The 19,577-nt window shown below is 47.7% G+C and overlaps 1 protein-coding gene across 1 annotated transcript; it reads right to left on the reverse strand.

Annotated features, from left to right (window-relative positions):
* Window positions 1-5,145: 5,145 nt before the first annotated feature.
* On the reverse strand, window positions 5,146-19,288 carry CTSW (cathepsin W). The gene is made up of 11 exons (XM_035098969.2): window positions 19,163-19,288; window positions 18,577-18,643; window positions 17,688-17,801; window positions 16,284-16,435; window positions 15,100-15,199; window positions 13,827-13,907; window positions 12,448-12,567; window positions 11,723-11,787; window positions 11,134-11,218; window positions 8,673-8,749; window positions 5,146-6,189 (listed from the first exon to the last, which is right to left on the reverse strand). Exons 1-11 carry the CDS (start codon window positions 19,259-19,261, stop codon window positions 6,079-6,081), a joined length of 1,071 nt encoding a protein of 356 aa, XP_034954860.1. The 5' UTR covers window positions 19,262-19,288; the 3' UTR covers window positions 5,146-6,078.
* Window positions 19,289-19,577: the final 289 nt, after the last annotated feature.

Raw genomic sequence — 19,577 nt, forward strand, 5'->3', positions numbered from 1 at the left:
TCCTTTGCGTTTTACATTGGGCTAAGCAGTTCGAAAGCATGTCAAAATGCAAGTAGATAAATAGGAACCACTACAGCGGGAAGGTAAACGGTGTTTCCATGTGCTGCTCTGGTTTGCCAGAAGCGGCTTTGTCATGCTGGCCACATGACCTGGAAGCTGTACGCCGGCTCCCTCGGCCAATAATGCGAGATGAGCGCGCAACCCCAGAGTCGGTCACGACTGGACCTAATGGTCAGGGGTCCCTTTACCTTTACCTTAAGTTGGCCTTAAAATCCTTTCCAAGTTTCAGAAGCTATCCTGGGGGAACATAGGAAGCTGCCTTATACTGAGACAGACCATTGGTCCATCTAACTCAGTACTGCCTGCACTGACTGGCAGCACCTCTCCAGGGTTTCAGACTGGGAGTCTCTCCCAGCCCTCCCTGGAGATGGTGGGGATCGAACCTGGGACCTTCTGCATGCAAAGCAGAATGCACTGCGAGCACCGTTTAGATCAGTGGTTCCCAAACTTTTGTGGGCCACTGACTCCTTGGTTCCATAAACTCATTGCAGGTGCCCCCTACCGTACCCGCTGAAAAGCGTTTCTTCAAAATGACGGTTTGCACGACTCATTAAGGAAGACAATAACCAAACAGTAACAACGAATTACAACGTTTTTTCAAAAGCCAGCTAAAACCATATTGTTTAATTGATCCAATGACACCAGCTTTTCATGAGAAGTCATTTATACTTCCAGCGTCTCCTTGCCACCCCCTTGCCTGTTAGCACCCCCTTGGTAATCCCACTGCCCCCTTTAGGAACCATCGGTTTTTTAGACCTTTCCTTGTAGGGTCTCCTCTTCTAACTCTTCTCCATCCAAGCTTTGCACCACCTATTTTGTGGTTCTCTCTGCACTATTTCGAAGGGCTCAGCTTTCCATCCCATCTGCTGGGGGGGAGCAGGCGGTCAGCTCCTTGAGCCGCAAGGACAGCAGGCCTGTGTTGCTTTGAGTCTATTTCTCCATCTGTGAGGTTTTTCTTTTATTTGCACCTTTTGAACACAGAGGTGTGAAGAAGCAAGTTCCATACCTAACCACACTCTCCACCAGCCACCCACTTTATAAGAAGGTGCTAAGTTTCTCAGGAAGAGGCACCTGTTTCTAAACTTCTCTGACTGTTTTAACCTGAACACCTGCTTTTATTTTCTCACCGGACTGCAGTTGCCTTCAGGGCCGGGTTCACCTTAACACTACAGGCAACTCCCCATTTACATGTGTTCAAGGCACACATGCAGCGCTGCAAACCCAGTAATGGCATGAAAAGGGGCAAAAAAGAGTGCAAAAACAGCACCTAGCAATCCCACAAGCCTTTGCGAGTGCAATCCCAGGAGTCTTTCCCAGGAGACCCTTGAGGCCTGTGGAGAGTTGGAGCAAGGAAGTTTGGAGGGAGCAATTGTGGCAATTGCAGGCTTTTTCAATGGTGCTCCAAATAATAATAATTTTATTATTTATACCCCGCCTGCCTGATTGGGTTGCCCCAGCCACTCTGGGCAGCTTCCAACACATATAAAAACATAACGAAACGTCAAACATTAAAAACTTCTCAATACAGAGCTGCCTTCAGGTGTCTAAAAGTTGTGTAGTTCTTTACTTCCTTGACATCTGGTGTGAGGGCGTTCCATAGGGAGGGTGCCACTGCCGAGAAGGCCCTCTGCGATTTCACTTAAACGTTCAGTGCCTGCAAACGCCTGTTCTATCATTTGCTCTGAGTGTCCAAGAAGAGTGGGTGCGGTCTCATACAGAGACAGGGAGCATTTGTCTCTCCAGGTGTAGCTGGACTCCAACTACCATCAGCCTAGCCCAGGGATGATAGGAGTTGTAGTCCAGCAACAACGTTTCCCCTTTCCTGCACCCGGCCAAGAGAATTCTCAAATTGTGTGGAAGAGAGAGGCGGTTGCATGCACCCCATCAAGGTAGTCAATTGAAATGTTTGGCAACATTTCAGTGGAGTGTTGTCCGAATGAATGCATAAGCAGCCTGAAAATTCATTTGCACTGTGGACTGGGCAATGAGTTTTTGCTAAAGCAGCTGTTGCATTGGATTCCTCTGCTGCACAATTTTAATATTTGCCTGTCCACTATCGGACACAACATTGGGTAGAGCCCAGGAATCCCAATAAAACAGCCCCTCTTAAATCTGTAGCGTGTAATACACGCTGGGGTTCTCAGCTCACTCTCCAGCAGGGCACCTGTGTTTTCAAGAGCAGCGGGGGGGGGATTTGTGGGGAAGGGTCTTATTTTATGGTACGACCTTTGCAACTGTTAAAGGCATGATGAAGACAGGGAGTGGCAACCCCAAGTGACGTGAGACGGCAGAAAAGAAACCAACTTCATGCACAGAGAGAGTGAAAGGTAACATGAAATACCAGAAACAGCTCATGACATTTGCGTGTGAAATATGAATGCAAGGGATAATCAGAACAGAAACTGCATTTGCTGGAATCTGAAACTCTTAATGCAGGCCCGTTTCTGTAATGCCCCATAAAGAAGGGAGAGTGAAACACACACAGCCCACTATTTTCTGAATCACTACCTTAAAACCCTTGCCAACATGTAGGGTTGCCAGACTCAATAGAGGACAGGACTGCCCTGCTTTCTTTTGAGTCTGGAAACCTTAAAGAGAAACCAGCAGACCCTTTGCTTGGAAATTAAACAAAGGGTCTGCTGGTTTCTCTTTAAGGTTTCCAGACTCAAAAGAGAGCAGGGCAATTAAAGGCACAGAAGTCCTGTCCTCTAGTGAGTCTGGCAACCCTACCAACATGGGGAAATTCAGTGCATTTCAGGTCCCGTCTACAATATGCATTTAAAGTAGTATTGTACCACTTTAAATAGTCATGGCTTTCCCCCCAAGAATTCTGGGAATTGTAGTTTGTTAAGGGTATTCAGGCCCCTATCCCTCCCCCCCCCAGAGCTACAATTCCCAGAGATCCATGGGAAGAGGGTCTGATTGTTAACCTACTCTGAGAATTCCATGAGTGGAATAGGGGGGGGTCTTCCTAACAACCCTCAGCAACCAACTACAACTCCCAGAATTCTTTGGGGGATACCGTGATTGTTTAAAAGTGGTATAATACTGCTTTAAAAGTATAGTGCAGATGGGGCCACAGTCTTCATTTTTTTTAAAAAAATATATCTAAATTATATCCCATAATTGTAAGAATACACTGTAAAAACATTTGGGGATACAAGATTGCAAGCAAATTCTATGAATTGGATTAAGGGCAGAAAATTTGAATTGTCTGGGGAAAACGCAATTACTTTCTGCCTCCCTCTGCATGTGTTTGTTTTAAATTACGCTTCTATTTCTCCCTTCTTGTCCCCATGCAAGAAGGAGACAAATATGGTTCTCTACCCTCCCCTTTTATCTTTACAACATGTCTCTGCTGGGTAGTTTAGGCTGAGAGTGTGCCTCTGGCCCACGGTCACTCTGAGCTTCATGGCAATTTGAACATAGCTCCATCCTAGGAATGCAGGAGAAATTCAGCTCTGTTTGCATTTGAACGAGAAAACAACCTGATTTTCACCTTCAAAACATCATGCCAAAAGGAATCCTTCAGCAGTCAAGAGTTATCTGAAATTTCAACCAATGTAAACCAAATTGCTTATAACAGAGGAAAGTAAGAACACATCCAGTGGGGAAAAGAACATAAATCAAGGCATTGTAGAGGACAATTGCTTGCAAAGGTGGAAATATATTGGGACAAATTTGGACTAATTTAACAAGTTTTTCCCCCTATGCCGAATCATTGCAGAAATGTGGAGAGCTAAATTAAGTCTGGAAAACAGAGAAAGAGAGAAACCCAAAATAGACAGATACGTCCATCCCCTGTCCCAACATTTCAGCCACCCCACTGGGTCTTGGTCCCTACCGTAATTCTTCAGTATATATTTGTCCTCTTAGGGCAAATTAGCCTCATTTCAAACAATCTGTTCACAGACCTATGTTCACAGACCTGTTCTCCCCCCAATAGGGGTCAGCAAGAGAGAGAAGCAGTTTGGTCCTATCCCATTTTGGCTCCTCACCAGGGCCACGACTCTCACAAAGACTATGCATTGAGGCAATAGATATACCTTTCCCTGTTTATCCGTTTGTTTTGTAACACACACACAAAAACTTTAATAAACACAAATACTATGAAACTAATGGAGCTTAAGCTTCAGGGCCCCTAATCCCAGAGGGGCCCCAGAAGCGACTTTCATTCACGTTGCTTTAAACAATGGCTTTTTAAGAAGTGCATTCTGTATGCATATAACATTTTCCTAATTTCCCCTTATTTTCATCCCTGCAATAACTTGAAAACTATAAGGCAAGGCATAGGACTTTTTTAAATTCATACCAGTGATTTTGAAAGGTGAGATAATCCAGTACAAGAATTTTAATCAAAACCTGAGATGTAGTAGTTAATTTTTTATATTTAAAAATGTGCTGATCTGTCATGGAACAACCCCATTGAAGAAGATAATAGCAAGGATGCTTCTTGCCCAGAGATGGACAGAAGAAGTGCCGACCAGAGAAGAGTGGCAGACCAAGCTGATGGAATATGCAGAAATGGCAAGACTGACGGGAAAGAACCGAAATCAGGAAGACCAAGTATTTTTAAAAGACTGGAATGACTTTCTAATCTATTTGAGAGATCACTGTAAACAGTTGAAATCATTGGCAGGAATACAAGGACACTTGTAATGTAACATGGATTTTGGATACTATGATTTTGGATACAGATAAAGGTAAAGGGACCCCTGACCATTAGGTCCAGTCATGGACGACTCTGGGGTTGCGTGCTCATCTCGCATTATTGGCCGAGGGAGCTGGCATACAGCTTCCAGGTCATGTGGCCAGCATGACAAAGCCGCTTCTGGCGAACCAGAGCAGCACACGGAAACGCCGTTTACCTTCCCACCGGAGTGGTACCTATTTATCTATTATTTATCTATTTATCTATTAACAGATAGATTACAGTAAAAGATGCAGGAATAGAACTGGAACCCATGGAGGGAAGGATGGAGGTCTCAAGGTTCGAAAGAACCCCTTTTTTAATGTGTGAAAATGTTATGTTTATGGTGTAAAACTTTCATGTAAAACTAAAAAAAAAATATGTGGGTGGCGGGATGGCGGGTGGCACTGTGGGTTAAACCACAGAGCCTAGGGCTTGCCGATCAGAAGGTCGGCGGTTCGAATCCCCACGACGGGGTGAGTTCCCATTGCTCAGTCCCAGCTCCTGCCAACTTAGCAGTTCGAAAGCACGTCAAATGGCAAGATAGATACTGTAGATAAATCTTTATTTGGCTATAAGCCTACACCACAAAAATAAATCAGACGTAAAAAGTGCAAGTAGATAAATAGGTACCACTACAGCGAGAAGATAAATGGCGTTTCCGTGTGCTGCTCTGGTTCGCCAGAAGCGGCTTTGTCATGCTGGCCACATGACCTGGAAGCTGTATGCCGGCTCCCTCGGCCAATAACGCAAGATGAGTGCCGCAACCCCAGAATCAGTCACGACTGGACCTAATGGTCAGGGTTCCCTTTACCTTTAATAAAAAATTAGAAGAAGGAGGAGGAGGAGGAGGAGGAGGAGAAGGAGAAGGAGAAGGAGAAGGAGAAGGAGAAGGAGAAGGAGAAGAAAACAGTGGTTATCTAGACCTCGTTGCTGGTTGCGAAGGGCCCCTAGAAGAAATATAGGTCCACCACCACTTCAACCCTGCCCCATTGCTGGCATGCATACCACAACCAGCACAACTGGGGGTCTGAACTGTTTGTTGACATAATGCTTTAGAAAAATATGGCTGGGGTATGACAGCTTGTGGCATAAGAAGCGGTGCAAGGGGAGAAACAGCAATGGCAGGCCTGATTCGAGCCAAAAAGAGGTGATGCACTGCAGGAGTCAGCCCATGCGGTCGCTTCCAGATGACGTTGGACTCCAGCTCCCATCAGCTGCAGCCATCATGGCTCATGGTTGTCAGAGGTGATGGGAATTGAAGTTCAGCACCCCACGGTCTCCCCCTGCCGTAGAGCTTCCCCTTTCACAGGAACGCAGTTGCGCCATCAAGGACGGCAAGCCACAGGTTTCTTTCCCCCGGAATCCCGGACAATCGCCGTTGTTGCAAACATGGCAATGCCGCAAGTGTTGGTGCCACGGTGCAGCCGGAAATAGCCCTAGGTGGGAAGAGAATGGGGTCAAAAGTGTCACGGCTCTCGCTGAGCTCCAGGCCAAAGCCCTACGCTCAGCGCCTTTTGGGGGCATGTCAGTCCAAGCATGCCAGCTGGAGGGCCGCAGGGTCCCTGATCTAGCCCAATATTGTCTCGAGCAGAGGTCAGCAAAGTGATGCTCGAGGGAGCTCTTCCTGCTCAGTTCCTCTTCTCAATGGCTCAGCCTCTCCTACTTTTAACACACACCTTTCAAACAAGCCCACATTTCATTTGATGCCAGAGCCAGACACCTTCCCACCCGTTCTGAACAGAGGAAAGACAAAAAGAGCTTCTCTCTGCGAGCAAATGTAGCCGTGGCTGATGTAGGTGGTTTTTGTGGTCCTGTCACTTTTCCTGCTCTTTCGGAAGCAACAGCTATTTTCTTTTATGACCCACACGCCACAGTGGCCATTTGATGTTATGCCAAACCCCCACTCTCCATGGCAGCCATTTTGTGTTATACTCCACAACCCACAGTGGCCATTTTGTAATCAACACCCGGAGCACTTACTCAAAATTCCCCATACACCCACCAAAAGTTTAGTGACCCCCCGTAGACCCTGATTGGCTTGCTGGAGAAGTTGTCTTTCCAATGATGTTCTCTGACCTCCTTGTTTTTAACTAGAGATGCCAGGAATTGAAGCTGAGACCTTTTGCACACCATGTGTGTGTTCAACTTCTCCCCTGAAAAATTAGTTTAGGAGGGGCACCAGCTCCGTGGTAGAACACCTGCTTGCAAGCAGAAGGTCCCAGTTTCTATCTCCACTTAAGAGGATCAGGAAGGAGATGAGAGGTCCTGTTGTCCATCAGATTAGATAATCATGAGCTAGACAGACAACTAGCCTGAGCTGCTACAACTAACTACTTGGGTACCTGGGAGAGACTGTGTGTCATGGACTGGTTGGATGCAGAGGAATGGTGGCAGGAATCAGCTGGGGAACCCCCAAGGGAAGAAGGTCATAGCTGCCAAGTCTCCCCCTGAAAAATGCAGGATCAGCAGCGGCGCGGCACCAGAAGTAACTTCTACGCATGTCTGGGTATGCGTAGAAGCAACTTCCAGTGCCGGCGCTGCCCGATTTCCGGTGCCCAGACATGGGCAGAGTGGCACCGGAAGTCGCTTCTATGCATGACATGCGTAGAAGCAACTTCCGGTGCCGCTCTGCATGATTTCTGGTGCCCAGGCATGGGCAGAGCGGCACCCGAAACGGAGCCTCCCTGGCAGGTAGGAAATCCAGGGGATTTCCAGGATATTTTTTTTATTCGGGATAACAGCGGGAAACGGATTAAAATCTGGGGATTTCCCGTGAAAAACAGGAGACTTGGCAGCTATGGCCCAGGGAGTGGCGATGGGATGGCGATGAGTGGGCAGAGGGAGAAGACGGGGAGGAGGATGGGTCGGAAGCTGGAGGCAACAGGGCTTAGTGAGCAGGGAGAGTCTGTGGCAGAGAGAAGACTAGAATCAGAGGCAGAAGCTGAAGCAGGAAGGAGGGAACCCAAAAGGCAGAAAGGAGTCAGCCAGGATGTATCTCCCTCCTGCTGCAACAAGCTCCGCTACCCCCATCTCCCAGAACCAAAAGAGGCGTGAAAAGGGGGGAGGTGAGGTTGGTTGGCTGCATGCAGGCACAGTCTCTGATTGCTGGGGGTAAGCCCTGGTGAGGAGGCTTTCAGTCTCAGCAACTGATTTTCATGGAGGAGATTCATCAGGTATGAGCTGCTCTGCTCCTTAGGCCTGACATTCAACCAAATCTGTAGAGGTCGTTCTTTTGCTAATAAAGTGTTAACTCCACCTTTGAACTGTGTGATTACCCTGTTTCTCCAAAAATAAGACGTAGCCATAAAATAAGCCATAGCAGGATTTTTACGCATTCAAGGAATATAAGCCATACCCCGAAAATAAGCCATAGTGATAGGCAGTTTAACCTTTTAGGTTAAACTGTACCATACTTAATAAAAAATAAGACATCCCCTGAAAATAAGCCATAGTGTGTGTGTTTTGAGGAAAAATAAATATAAGACGGTGTCTTATTTTTGGAGAAACACGGTACTGACCAGCACTCTCCTGTGACGAAGCACAGGGATGTCCCAAGTTCATTCCCTGGCACCTTCAGTTAATAGGTGATATGAAAGACCCCACTCTGCCTGAGATTCTGAGAGAGGCACTGTCACTCAAATACTAGGCGCTAGGCAGCTCCCTAAAGCCCACTCTCATCCACTGCCCCCAGTCCCAAGCATTATAGCCAGTGCTGGTCCATTAGTAGTCAAAAGACAATTATTGTAAGTCCTGAGATGGAAGCACCCCCCCCCCCCAGCTTAACAAGGATGTTGATGGGTTTCACCCGCCCCATCTGATTCTCTCATGCCAGGCACACAGCACCCCTGCCCAGTTCCTATGCTTCCTGCCCCACTCCACCCAGACTCCCCAATGGCCAAAGAAGTGGAGACCAGCCCACCTTTTCTCCCCAGTGCTCTCCCCACGAATTCTGGATGATCCAATATGGTCCGGTCCAGGATCCACGTCGAGATTTGACTGCACAGAAGGGGAGAATGGAAGCTAAGTATTGCTTTATACTTCTGGGGGAGGAACATGGCGGACTGAGCGTCTTCTGTCGGCATATTGCCAATGGAGATAATTACATGGTGACCGATGATAGCCAAGACATAAATATTGGCTACTGAATTCACTCTGGAGATAACAGTGAGCAGGGGATCAACCTCTGATGTTCTGAAAAAAGTTATTTACTATGCCGTGAGACTGAGAAGCTTTCAGCTCCTGGGATGGAGAGTACTCAACGTATCATAAGAGTCCGTTCCACTGTCGAACAGCTCTTACAATCAAAGTTGTAAGATGTTAAGCCATAGAATCATAGCAGGAATAGCCTTTCTTGTAACTTGAATCCTACCCTCCAGAGCAGGAGAAAACAAGCTTGCTCCATTTCCCATGTGGCAATCCTTCAGATATTTGACAGTGGCTATCATATCTCCTCTCAAACTCTTCTTTTCCAGGCTAAATATACCCGACTCCCTCAATCTTTCCTCATGAGCCTTGGTATCCAGACCATTGATCAATTTGCTCACCCACCCGATTTCTAAGTTTAACTTTTCATACAGTTTTCACTGTATGGTTTTATGTACTGTTGTTTGTAGACAGCTCTGATTTTATATATAAATATGAATAGCAATAAATAAACAGATGTCAGGATTACAAACAATACAATGCACCTGAAGCCTTCCAAATCCCCCAAAGTACCATATCAGTATTGATAGTTTATGAGGGGGTTGTTTAGAACAGTGTTTCCCAACCTTGGGCCACCAGCTGTTTTTGGACTACAACTCCCATCATCCCTAGCTAGCAAGACCAGTGGTCAGGAATGATGGGAATTGTAGTCCGAAAACAGCTGGAGACCCAAGGTTGGGAAACACTGGTTTAGAAATACTTCCCTAAAATTAAAATAAAACAAACAAACAACACCCAATTATTTTCATAGTATTACAGGAGAGGGAGAAAAATTCCACTCTGGTCTTCTACTCATTAAGGCAGTCAAGTCTCCTTTCCAGCTGCAGATGAAGACAGCTATAATGCAGTGCTCCTCCTCTTCTACAGCATCTAGTACACTACATTACAGTTCCTGTGACAGGCAGGGGGGGGGGATCACAAACTGGTCTACCAAGAGCACCAGCCATTTTTAAGCGGTCTGTGAGGGACAAAAGCAGAGACATCACCTTGCCTACAAAGGTCCGTATAGTTAAAGCTATGGTTTTCCCAGTAGTGATGTATGGAAATGAGAGCTGGACCATAAAGAAGGCTGATCGCCGAAGAATTGATGCTTTTGAATTATGGTGCTGGAGGAGACTCTTGAGAGTCCCATGGATTGCAAGAAGATCAAACCTATCCATTCTTAAGGAAATCAGCCCTGAGTGCTCACTGGAAGGACAGATCCTGAAACTGAGGTTCCAATACTTTGGCCACCTCATGAGAAGAGAAGACTCCCTGGAAAAGACCCTGATGTTGGGAAAGATGGAGGGCACCAGGAGAAGGGGACGACAGAGGACGAGATGGCTGGACAGTGTTCTTGAAGCTACGAACATGAGGTTGATCAAACTGCGGGAAGCAATGGAAGACAGGAGTGCCTGGCGTGCTATGGTCCATGGGGTCACGAAGAGTCGGACACGACTAAACAACTAAACAACAACAAGAGGGACAAAGTCTGGGAAAACCTGTCCTATTCAATCCACCTGGCAGTAAAAACAGCAGCAGCAACTACCCAGCCTAAAGACTTCAAAACTGGAAATAATTGACACATTTCCTGAAGGACAGGGAGGAGTTGGCCAGATAGGCTTTTGGTCAGTATCGTCTCGCGGAGGCAGAGCTCAACACAAGAGCTCCATGCTGGAGCAAGCTTCTGTTTTCCTCCTGCTCAGGAGGGCAGGACCTGAACCAATGGATTCAAGTTACAAGAAAATAGATTCCGACTCAACATCAGGAAGAACTTTCTGGCAGTAACAGCTGTTTGACAGCGGGAGGGAGTCCCTCGGGAGGTGGTGGACTCTCTTTCCTTGGAGGTTTTTAAGCAGAGGTTGGACGGCCATCTGTCATGGATGATCTAGTTGAGATTCCTGCATTGCAGGGAGTTGGGCTAGATGACCCTCGGGGCTTCCTTCCAATTCTAGGATCCTCCATGGGGGAAAAAAATCCCTGCTCATAGAAAACTAACATGTCAGGATATATTCAGGGTTCACCCATAATGGTTAGTGGAGCATTCCGTCATGGCAGCCATCACCTGCAATCGAAAATGGTACAGTCTGGAGACAATGAGTGCAAGTGGAGAGGAGGATTTTACAGAACAGCAGCTATGGACCTACAGAGTCTAATAATCGCCCTGCACAGACAAGAGAGTGAAGCCCTTTGCTCACCTTCATCGTAGCCCACAATGAGCGCAGCATGATCCAGTAGCATCGGGTTGCAGGACTGGGATTGGACGATGCCCTTCTGGTAATGCTAGTAGAGAGGGAGAAAGGGGGAAAGAGCAGGTCTAAATCAGCAGAAAGCAAGGCGGCCATTCATGTGAATGCGATGCTGTTCCATCAACCTCAGTTTGCCCGCAGCCTGCCTCCAACCCAGAGGTGGTTTTAGGGTGGTGCGACTGGTTCAACCGCACAGGACGCCACCGACATTTGAGAGCCCAAAGCCCGCCACTGCCTCACTCTCCTGCTTTCTTACTTGGAACTAGCCCAGGGGGCGGCCCTGCCTGTCCGCTTCCTCCTTAGTTGCAGTGTTTTCCCTTGGAAAACTCAGCAGGGAGGAGGAGGATGTAGCATAGAGGAACCAGAATGAGTTGGCTCTGCCTGTCATGGGCTCTGGCGCCACCTAGTGTTCACCTCCCTGCCTCCCGTCCTACCAGCAGCAAGGGGCACCAGACGCCGCTGGAGAGGGCATGAGCAAAGAAGTTGGGTAAGTCGGTGGGTGAGATGGGATTTCTCTTCCACTCTGTTGGGCACCTACCTTAAGGTGAGCCTGGTTAAGGAGGGCAGTTACAGGCCCCTGGGAAGCAACGATTCCAGCGATATCTGAGAAATGCAGCGGGCAGGGGAAGCCAAAAGTTAGCACTGGGGTAGGGAGAAGATAGGCGAACCCTGGCCTTTATAGCAAACTAGACTATTATTATTATTAATTATTATTATTATTATTATTATTATTAAAATTTGTATACCACCCTGTACCCATAGGTCTCAGGCCAGTTACAACATAAAATCACAATATAAAAATAATCCTAATAAAAATAAAACCCAAAACAACCCAATAACCCCTCTCTCCAAATATATATTCTAGTGTCCAAGTTCAGTCTTAGAACATGAGGAATTATGAGGAAGGCCTCTGAGAATGTCCAGAGCGACTTTTCTAATGAGTAGCCCCTTTCCTCCTGCTACATGTTCATTCATTACACCGAGTCAAGATCCCAAGAGCCTAGGCCCAGTCATGGATAATACCAGCAGAGGAGAGCATCTCTAAACATGTGCAGAGTACATTCCCCTTCCCTTGTTGCGTATTTGCTAGAGGCAAATTTCCCGCAACTCTAGAATCAGAAAGGATCAGTTCTAACACCTCCATTAACAAATTATGCCTTCTTATCCTTTTCTCAGTGCCCTCAACCCAGCGCTGCGAAGTTGCAATTCACACCCACTTCCCCCACAGACCTCCTACTCTGCCGTGCGCTAATAAATCCTTACAATTCTCATCCCTGGGGAGTAATTCATAGCCGTCGATCTGAGTAACCTCTCGTTTCCGGTGCTTTTGGCATGCCTGATTTCTGCCGGTGTAGGGGTACAGTCGGCTGTTTGACAGTCCGCCTGGGAAGGAAGGAAGGAAGACACAGCAGGTGAATGGCAGGCAAGCTGGGAGAAGGCAGCTCCCGCCCCCTTCTCCCCTTCCCTACTTAAGCGGGAAAATCACACACACAGAGAGAGATCCCAGCCAGCCTCTCCAGTTTATACAATGCCAGGCCGATTAGCTTCCCGAATTTTAGTTTGCCTATTCTCTTGGGGCAGGAGGGAATAAAGACAAGATCCAAGGAATGGGGTGAAATAGGCAAAAGTGCCAGCAGTGTGCAAACATAGGGAAGGGCGGTAGCTCAGTAGCAGAGCACCTACTCGCAGAAGTTCCCAGGTTCAGTTCCCAGCATCCCCACATAGGTGGGGCAGATTTGAAACCCTGGAGAGCCTCTGCTGGCCAGCAGAGACAATCCTGAGCTACGTGGAGCCCAGGTGTGACTCAGTGAAAGGCAGCTTCCTACATTCCTAGAATCAAAGAGTCATAGAGTGGAAAGGGACACCGAGGGTCATCTAGTCCAAACCCCTGCCATGCAGGAATCTCAACTCAAGCATCCGGGAGAGATGACCGTCCAACCTTTGCTTGAAGACCTCCAAGGAAGGACAATCCACCAACTTCTAAGGTAGTCTGTTCCACTGTCAAACAGTTCTTCCTAATCTAATGTTTAGTCAGAATCTCTTGTGTTTTGAATCAATCGGTTGGGATTCAACCCTCTGGAGCAGCAGAAAATAAGCTCACTCCATCTTCCATGTGACAGCCCTTTAGATATTTGATCCTCTCTCCTCTCAGTCTCCTCTTTTCCATGCTAAACATACCTAGCTCCTTCATCCATTTCTCATAAGGTTTGCTTTTGAGACTCCTGATCGTCTTGGTTGCCTTCCTCTGCATAGGTTTCAGCTTGTCAACATCCTTCTTAAATTGTGGTGCCCAGAACTGGACACGGCATTCCAGGTGTGGTCTGAACCAAGGCAGAATAGAGCGGGACTATGACTTCCCTTGATCAGGACACTATACTTCTGTTGAAGCAGCCTAGAATAGCATTAGCTTTTTTTTACTGCTGCATCACACTGTGGACTCATGCTTAATAATGGCCCTGTAATAATTCTGAATTAAACTGGGACTGTATCTACCTGGCTAACAGCATTGCAGGGTTTGATGTGAGGGTAAAATATGTTGGCAGGGAACATAATGGCCCAGATACACGGAGGAAAGGCAGGCTATAAGGGTTGTTCGTACAGAAAATAAATAAGAAGAGTGGGAATTCAAAAGGTTTGCATACTGCTGTTGAAGACAGTCTGGAGTCCATCCCACACAAAGCCTCCCAGGCAACCGATCTTGTTGTATGTGCAATCTACTACCTCTGAAATGGAAGAACAAAGAGTCAACCCACCCTAAGGAGAATCCCAAACTGGACTGGTGGTTTGGGTTCAACATACACACAACCGCCCCTTTGATGGTCCCTGCCAGAGCTGAGACCCAAAGCTTGCTTTGTAAAATTTCCTGAATGGCTGGACAGTAAATGCACCCTACATGGAAATGGTTCAGTGGAAGGACAAAAGGAGAACAGTAATGTTTGCACTCTCCCCCCGCCCCTTCTTTCTTTTTCAACCACAAATTACAGCATAAGTGCTATTTGCTAGGCTGATGGCTGGGTTCAGGACGGGTAGCTCCCATTAACTCGTGTAAGAAAGACAACAGTCAATGAATGACAAGAGAGGGTCTCCTGATAGCAAGAAATCTGTCTCCAGCCTTTGGAATGTAATCTCCATGCCTTGGCGAAAAGCAGAACCTGCCAGCTAGCAAGGATGGGGCAGACTACACAGCTCGGAGCCAGTTTGGCAAATTCAACTGAAGAGATTCCCACTTGGATTGGCTGGGACCTTCCTTTGCAGCGTAACAAGTCAATATACCAGTGGGGTTTTTTAGACATCCAGTGATTAGGGATGGGTGAGACTTTTGATTCAATTCACATTTAAAGGTGAATCTAACGAATCCCCACTTTCCAAAACAATAAACTAACCAGAAAAACAGCCTTCCTTTGAAATTCACACTTGGCAAATTTTGCAATGCAGTTCTCTGGCCAAGTAAGCTGTGCATGGAAGTGCATATGTTAGTGGAAATAAAATGCATTGTGTATGGGGGAGTTGTTTTGCAAAAATGTGCCTATTAGGGGAAATGGCTTTTAAATGTGCTACATTAGGGGAAATCCATACTAGAGTGCTTGTGATTTTTAAAAAACAAACAAACAGCAAACTGCTGTGGAAATGTGGAGCACCGAACATGAGAATGGAAAAATGAGAAACCGAGAGAAACTGAAATTGTCACATTTGCCCGTCCCTACCAGTGACTGACAGATGGGTGGCCCTGCCCAGCTGTCATAGTGCCCTGCTTGGGGTGCGGCTGCTCAAGAGCCAGCCCACTGAGATGTTTGGGGTGTGTGGCTATGGGAAGGAGACTACCATGATGAGCTCCTGTGCCTCAAAATTTACTCCCATGCCCTGTCTCCGGCCACCCACCCACCCCTCGCCCTGCCCTCCCGATGCCCGACATACCCTGGACCGAAAGGTTCCTTGGCAAATGTCTGTGGATGTTGCATAAGGCCTCAATGTTGGACACAGCAGCGAAAGCCCAGCAAGACCTGCACTCTTCGCCCTGGGAGGCGAAGAGAAGAAAGATTGAAGGGACCAGGAATTGTTAACCTGGGACATATCCCATCGTCTTCTCCCCCACCCCTGTTCCGTCCCCAAATTCTGTTCTCAAAAACCCTAACACTGACTTGGGAGATAAGCCCAAACTGGCACCCTTCCCACCCACCCCCCAGCCATAGCTGCCAAGTTATCCCTTTTTTTTAAGGGAAATTCCCTTATGCTGAATAGGCTTCCTCGTGAGAAAAGGGAAAACTTGGCAGCTATGCCCCCAGCCCCAAGCCTTGTTCTGATGCCTTTAAACAGCAGGTTGCCCACACAGAAAATTTACTGGTGAACTAAAGCATTTCCTAGAATGAAAATAAAACAATGATGAGGGGGGGTAGGATCAGCTAGATATCAGGCTGAATGCTGAGGGGCCCTCAAGACACCCTCTGAAATCAACACTTTTTTCCTCCCAGTTTTGTGCTGCGGCTCTCCAGACAAACAATGGGTCTATTATCATAGGAGAAGTGGGTGTTAGAATGCATATATTAGTGAAAACATTTTTTTAAAAATGCATTGTATTAGGGGAAATTGCCAGCAAAAAAATGTATTTTTTTTTTGGCAAAACTGAATGCCAAAATGTGCCTGCCGGGGAAAACGTGCACTAGGATGCTAATGAATTTTTACTTTGGGGATTGCAAACAAGAGATGTACAGAGAACTGAACTGAGGAGTTGAAAACAGCACTGAAACAGAAATTGACAGCCCTGCACAAGCCTCGCCTGCCTATTTCAAGGGAGACTTGGTTCTCTAGAACGGCTTCCGATTCTGCCTTGAGGCTCCCATTGGCTGCATCGATTCCCTATAAGCTCATTAAACAAACTGAGGCTTTCAGAAAGGACTCTGAAGCCTCTTTCCCATTCTCTAAAGGGAACCCTGCTACAGCCCCCCTTGAACTTCCCATTGCTGAGGCAAAGCAGGACAGAGAAGAGACTGGGGGGAATCACTTGTGTGGGGTACACTGGCCTTAATACCTCCTCCTCCACCCCATCTCTGTGGGGCGGGCCCAGTATGCCGAAGCATTGCACAATCCCTTTCTGTCCTTACCTGGTATTTTACGGCTGGGATCGCGCCAGTTTTCCTCCAGTCGCAGGATTTGCTTGCTTTCCCCAGGCGGGAGTTACCGGGTTCCCTCAAGCTGGGGGGCAGGCCGAGCTGTGAGGGTTGGGGGATGCCGAACATCATTGCAAACTCGCTTTCTGTGTGGTGGGAAAAGGAAAGGAAAGGGAGGCGATGTGCTCAGTCAGTCACCCCCACAAGCAGATATGTGCACGTCTTGTAACGTGTGTGAGGCCACGACAGGGAACATCAGGCCTCAGGCCCCTATGTGGCCCCCCCAGGCAATGCTGGATTTACGTATAAGCTAAACAAGCTATAGCTTAGGGCCCCACTCGCTTGGGGGCCCCAAAAAAATTAAAGGAAAAAAGCCACTGGATGTACATTTCCAAAATATAAGATAAAAACAAATAAAATAAAACCTACATACAGCAACTGTGTTTTGTGTTGTGTAGGCTCCTGTGATGTAAGTAATGGGCCCCGCCTGCTAGCCTGCTTCCTAAAACATCACTGGTTTGCTCATTTCTACAGATAGGGTGCCTACATTCTGCATGTGCAAATGGTTTTTTATTAGGTCCATAAATTACCATATGGCATATATTGAACACAAAAAACAGCGACAATTTGTTGTTGACAAAGGACAGCTGGACATAAAAAGGGACCCATTACCTTCAGTAGCTAAGGGTCTCAGCAAACCTAAATAAGGCCCTGCCTCCAAGCTATTCTATCTGCCCCTCGGGCTGTTCCCCAAACAATACCCCTCACTGGCTCTGCTTCATACCCTCCTTGAGTGCTTTTGACGAGCTGGGATATGTCACTACATCTTGTGGGAGTGAGTTCCAAAGTTTTAACTAGGCTTTGTGTGAGGTAAGACTTCATTTTGTCTGCTCTGAATCTTCAGCTTCACTGGGTGGTCTGGCATTTTGAATTATTTTGTATGGTTTTTCCTGATCTGCTACTGCTTCCTGAGCCCCAATATATACCTGAGTTCTGCCTGGAAGCCGTCAAGGTCTTGCCGAGTTTGAAAGATTCAGAGGTAAAGCTTCAGTTCCTCTCTCCTTCACCACCCAATGGTTTTGTTTCGTTTCGTTTGAAATCACTGTACTGGTATTAACTCCTCCACAAACTAAAATCCAGCAGGTGCAGCCTTTCTTGGCTACATTTTTCTCCTGTTGAATTCCTACGTGTGCCTGAGAATGCCACAAAGCCCCAGCAAGGTTATGAAAAATGTGGCCCACTGGGAAAGCCCAGCCTTGTCTCTGTGATGCCCTTTAATTTAATAACACCCAACATCAAGCCTCCCATTTATGCTTGCTTGCTCTCTCTCTCTCTCTCTCTCTCTCTCTCTCTCTCTCTCTCACACACACACACACACACACACACACACACTTTTACCTGTCAGGTCACTGAAGCGGGTGACCCCGTACTGCGCCGTCCCTAACTCCTCAGCCTGCAGCTGCCGGCTGACTTCTAAGTTCTGCATGAAGACCTTGAACCGATATCGCATCTCTGGGGTCAGAAATCAAGAGAAGACAGTGGAGGAAGGAGGATGAGAGGTGCCCCCAGAGAAGGACCTTGGAGCAGAAGCTCTAAGCCCCACCTGGCAGAATAAGCAGCAAGAGCCCCCCCCCCTTCCAGGCTATTCTATTTGCCCAAAGGTTGTGCATATTCCACATTTTGGAGCAAGCCAAGAGATGCAAATTAGAAAGTAGGTGTGGTGGCGGTGGGGAAACCTGTCAGGCTCTCCGGAAGATGTTGCTGGACCCCAACTCCCACCCTCACTGACCCATTAGCTATGCTGCCTGGAGGCTGATGGGAGTCAGAGTCCGGCAAGGTCAAGAGAGTCACAGTTTCCCCATCCTCGATCTGAAGAGACATTCCCCATCATCATCATCATCGTTTTGTTCCTGTCTCAAACCTTAGCCCAAGTAGCCTAGATGTGTGAAGGCTCAGAAAGCACTCTGCCCATGCTCAGAGGCTCCTGTTTGCTGCCAAAGAGCTGCAAATAGTTTTTCAAGCTGGGTTGCCGTGGTGAGCCAAGATTAAAAGCCAGGATGCAGAGAGGAACCCAGTTCTCCTCAAGCCATGAAACTGACTGTGAATTCTATTATCGCTCTCATAGAATCACAGAACTGTCGAACTGGAAGGGGTCTCAGGGGTCATCTAGTCCAACCCCCTGCAAAGCTCAACGTGTGGGGCTTGTTCTCCCCGGAGAGGACCCCTCCCCTCCCACCATCTTCCCTTACCCACACCCTAACCCAATGGGGATCAATGCTGCTGTTACCTTCTTGGCTCAGGTAGGTTTTATTGAACTGCTTCATAAAATCCTGGAACATCTGAGTCAGTTGGGACTGCGACAAAAGCAAAAGGCACAGAGTGGGTTAATTGAATCCCTCCAGGGGGTACCACAGTCACAAACAATCCCCCCTCCATTTTTTCTGCTTTACAATCTTAATTCTATCCATTTCTGGCACCTCCCATTTTGGCCTAGACGCTTCATTTCCGATGCCCTCGGGCAGCCATCTTTTCTTCTGGCGTCTGTGCCTTTGACATGAGAAACGAACAAACCACGTCCCCAGTCCGAAAGCCTGGAAAGCTGCTGCCAGTCAGTGTAGTCAACACTGAGCTAGATGGAGCAATGATCTGACTCAGTGTAAAGAGCAGCTTCCTGTGTTCCTAGGCTTCACCAGTTGAATGTCTGCCTGTAAGGCAGCTATTAAAAGCACAGGAGCCCTGTCAGGGAGAATCAGATGGGCATGGCATGCCAAGCAACAGTACTTGAATAAATCCCTTGCCCACCACCCTCCTTGGCCACCTGGGCACCCCCACCCTTCACCCTCACCTCTGCCCTCCCCTTCAGACGCTCTCACCATGCTCAGGTCTGGGGCCAGAAAGGTGCTAGCAAAGGGGGCAGCTATCCAGAGCCCCCACAGCATTAAGCCAGCGGCAGGGAAGGTTGCCGGCCACATCGCGGCTGCAATCTGCAGAGCTGTGTGGTTAAGGAGTGAAAGTAGCTTCTGAGGTTCAGAGCTCAGAAAGAAGAAGATGCTGAGGTGAGACAGGGTGGGGAGGAACCACAGAGGCAGGAAGACAAGAGGGGTGCTATTTTGGGAGGGCGGGTGGGTGTCGGAAAGACTTCAAGTGCGCACCATGCTCTAGGGAGGGGGGGAGGGCTTTCTGGCCCTCGGGGATCTGTGTGTGGCAAGGGCAGGACAGCCTTCTGAGCATGTGCAGAGAGAGCCACTCGCTGCGTTTGCCTTTCCTGAGGAAGGCTGCCTGCTTTTG

The sequence above is a fragment of the Zootoca vivipara genome, chromosome 17, assembly GCF_963506605.1.
Source record: "Zootoca vivipara chromosome 17, rZooViv1.1, whole genome shotgun sequence".
Classification (NCBI taxonomy): Eukaryota; Metazoa; Chordata; class Lepidosauria; order Squamata; family Lacertidae; genus Zootoca; species Zootoca vivipara.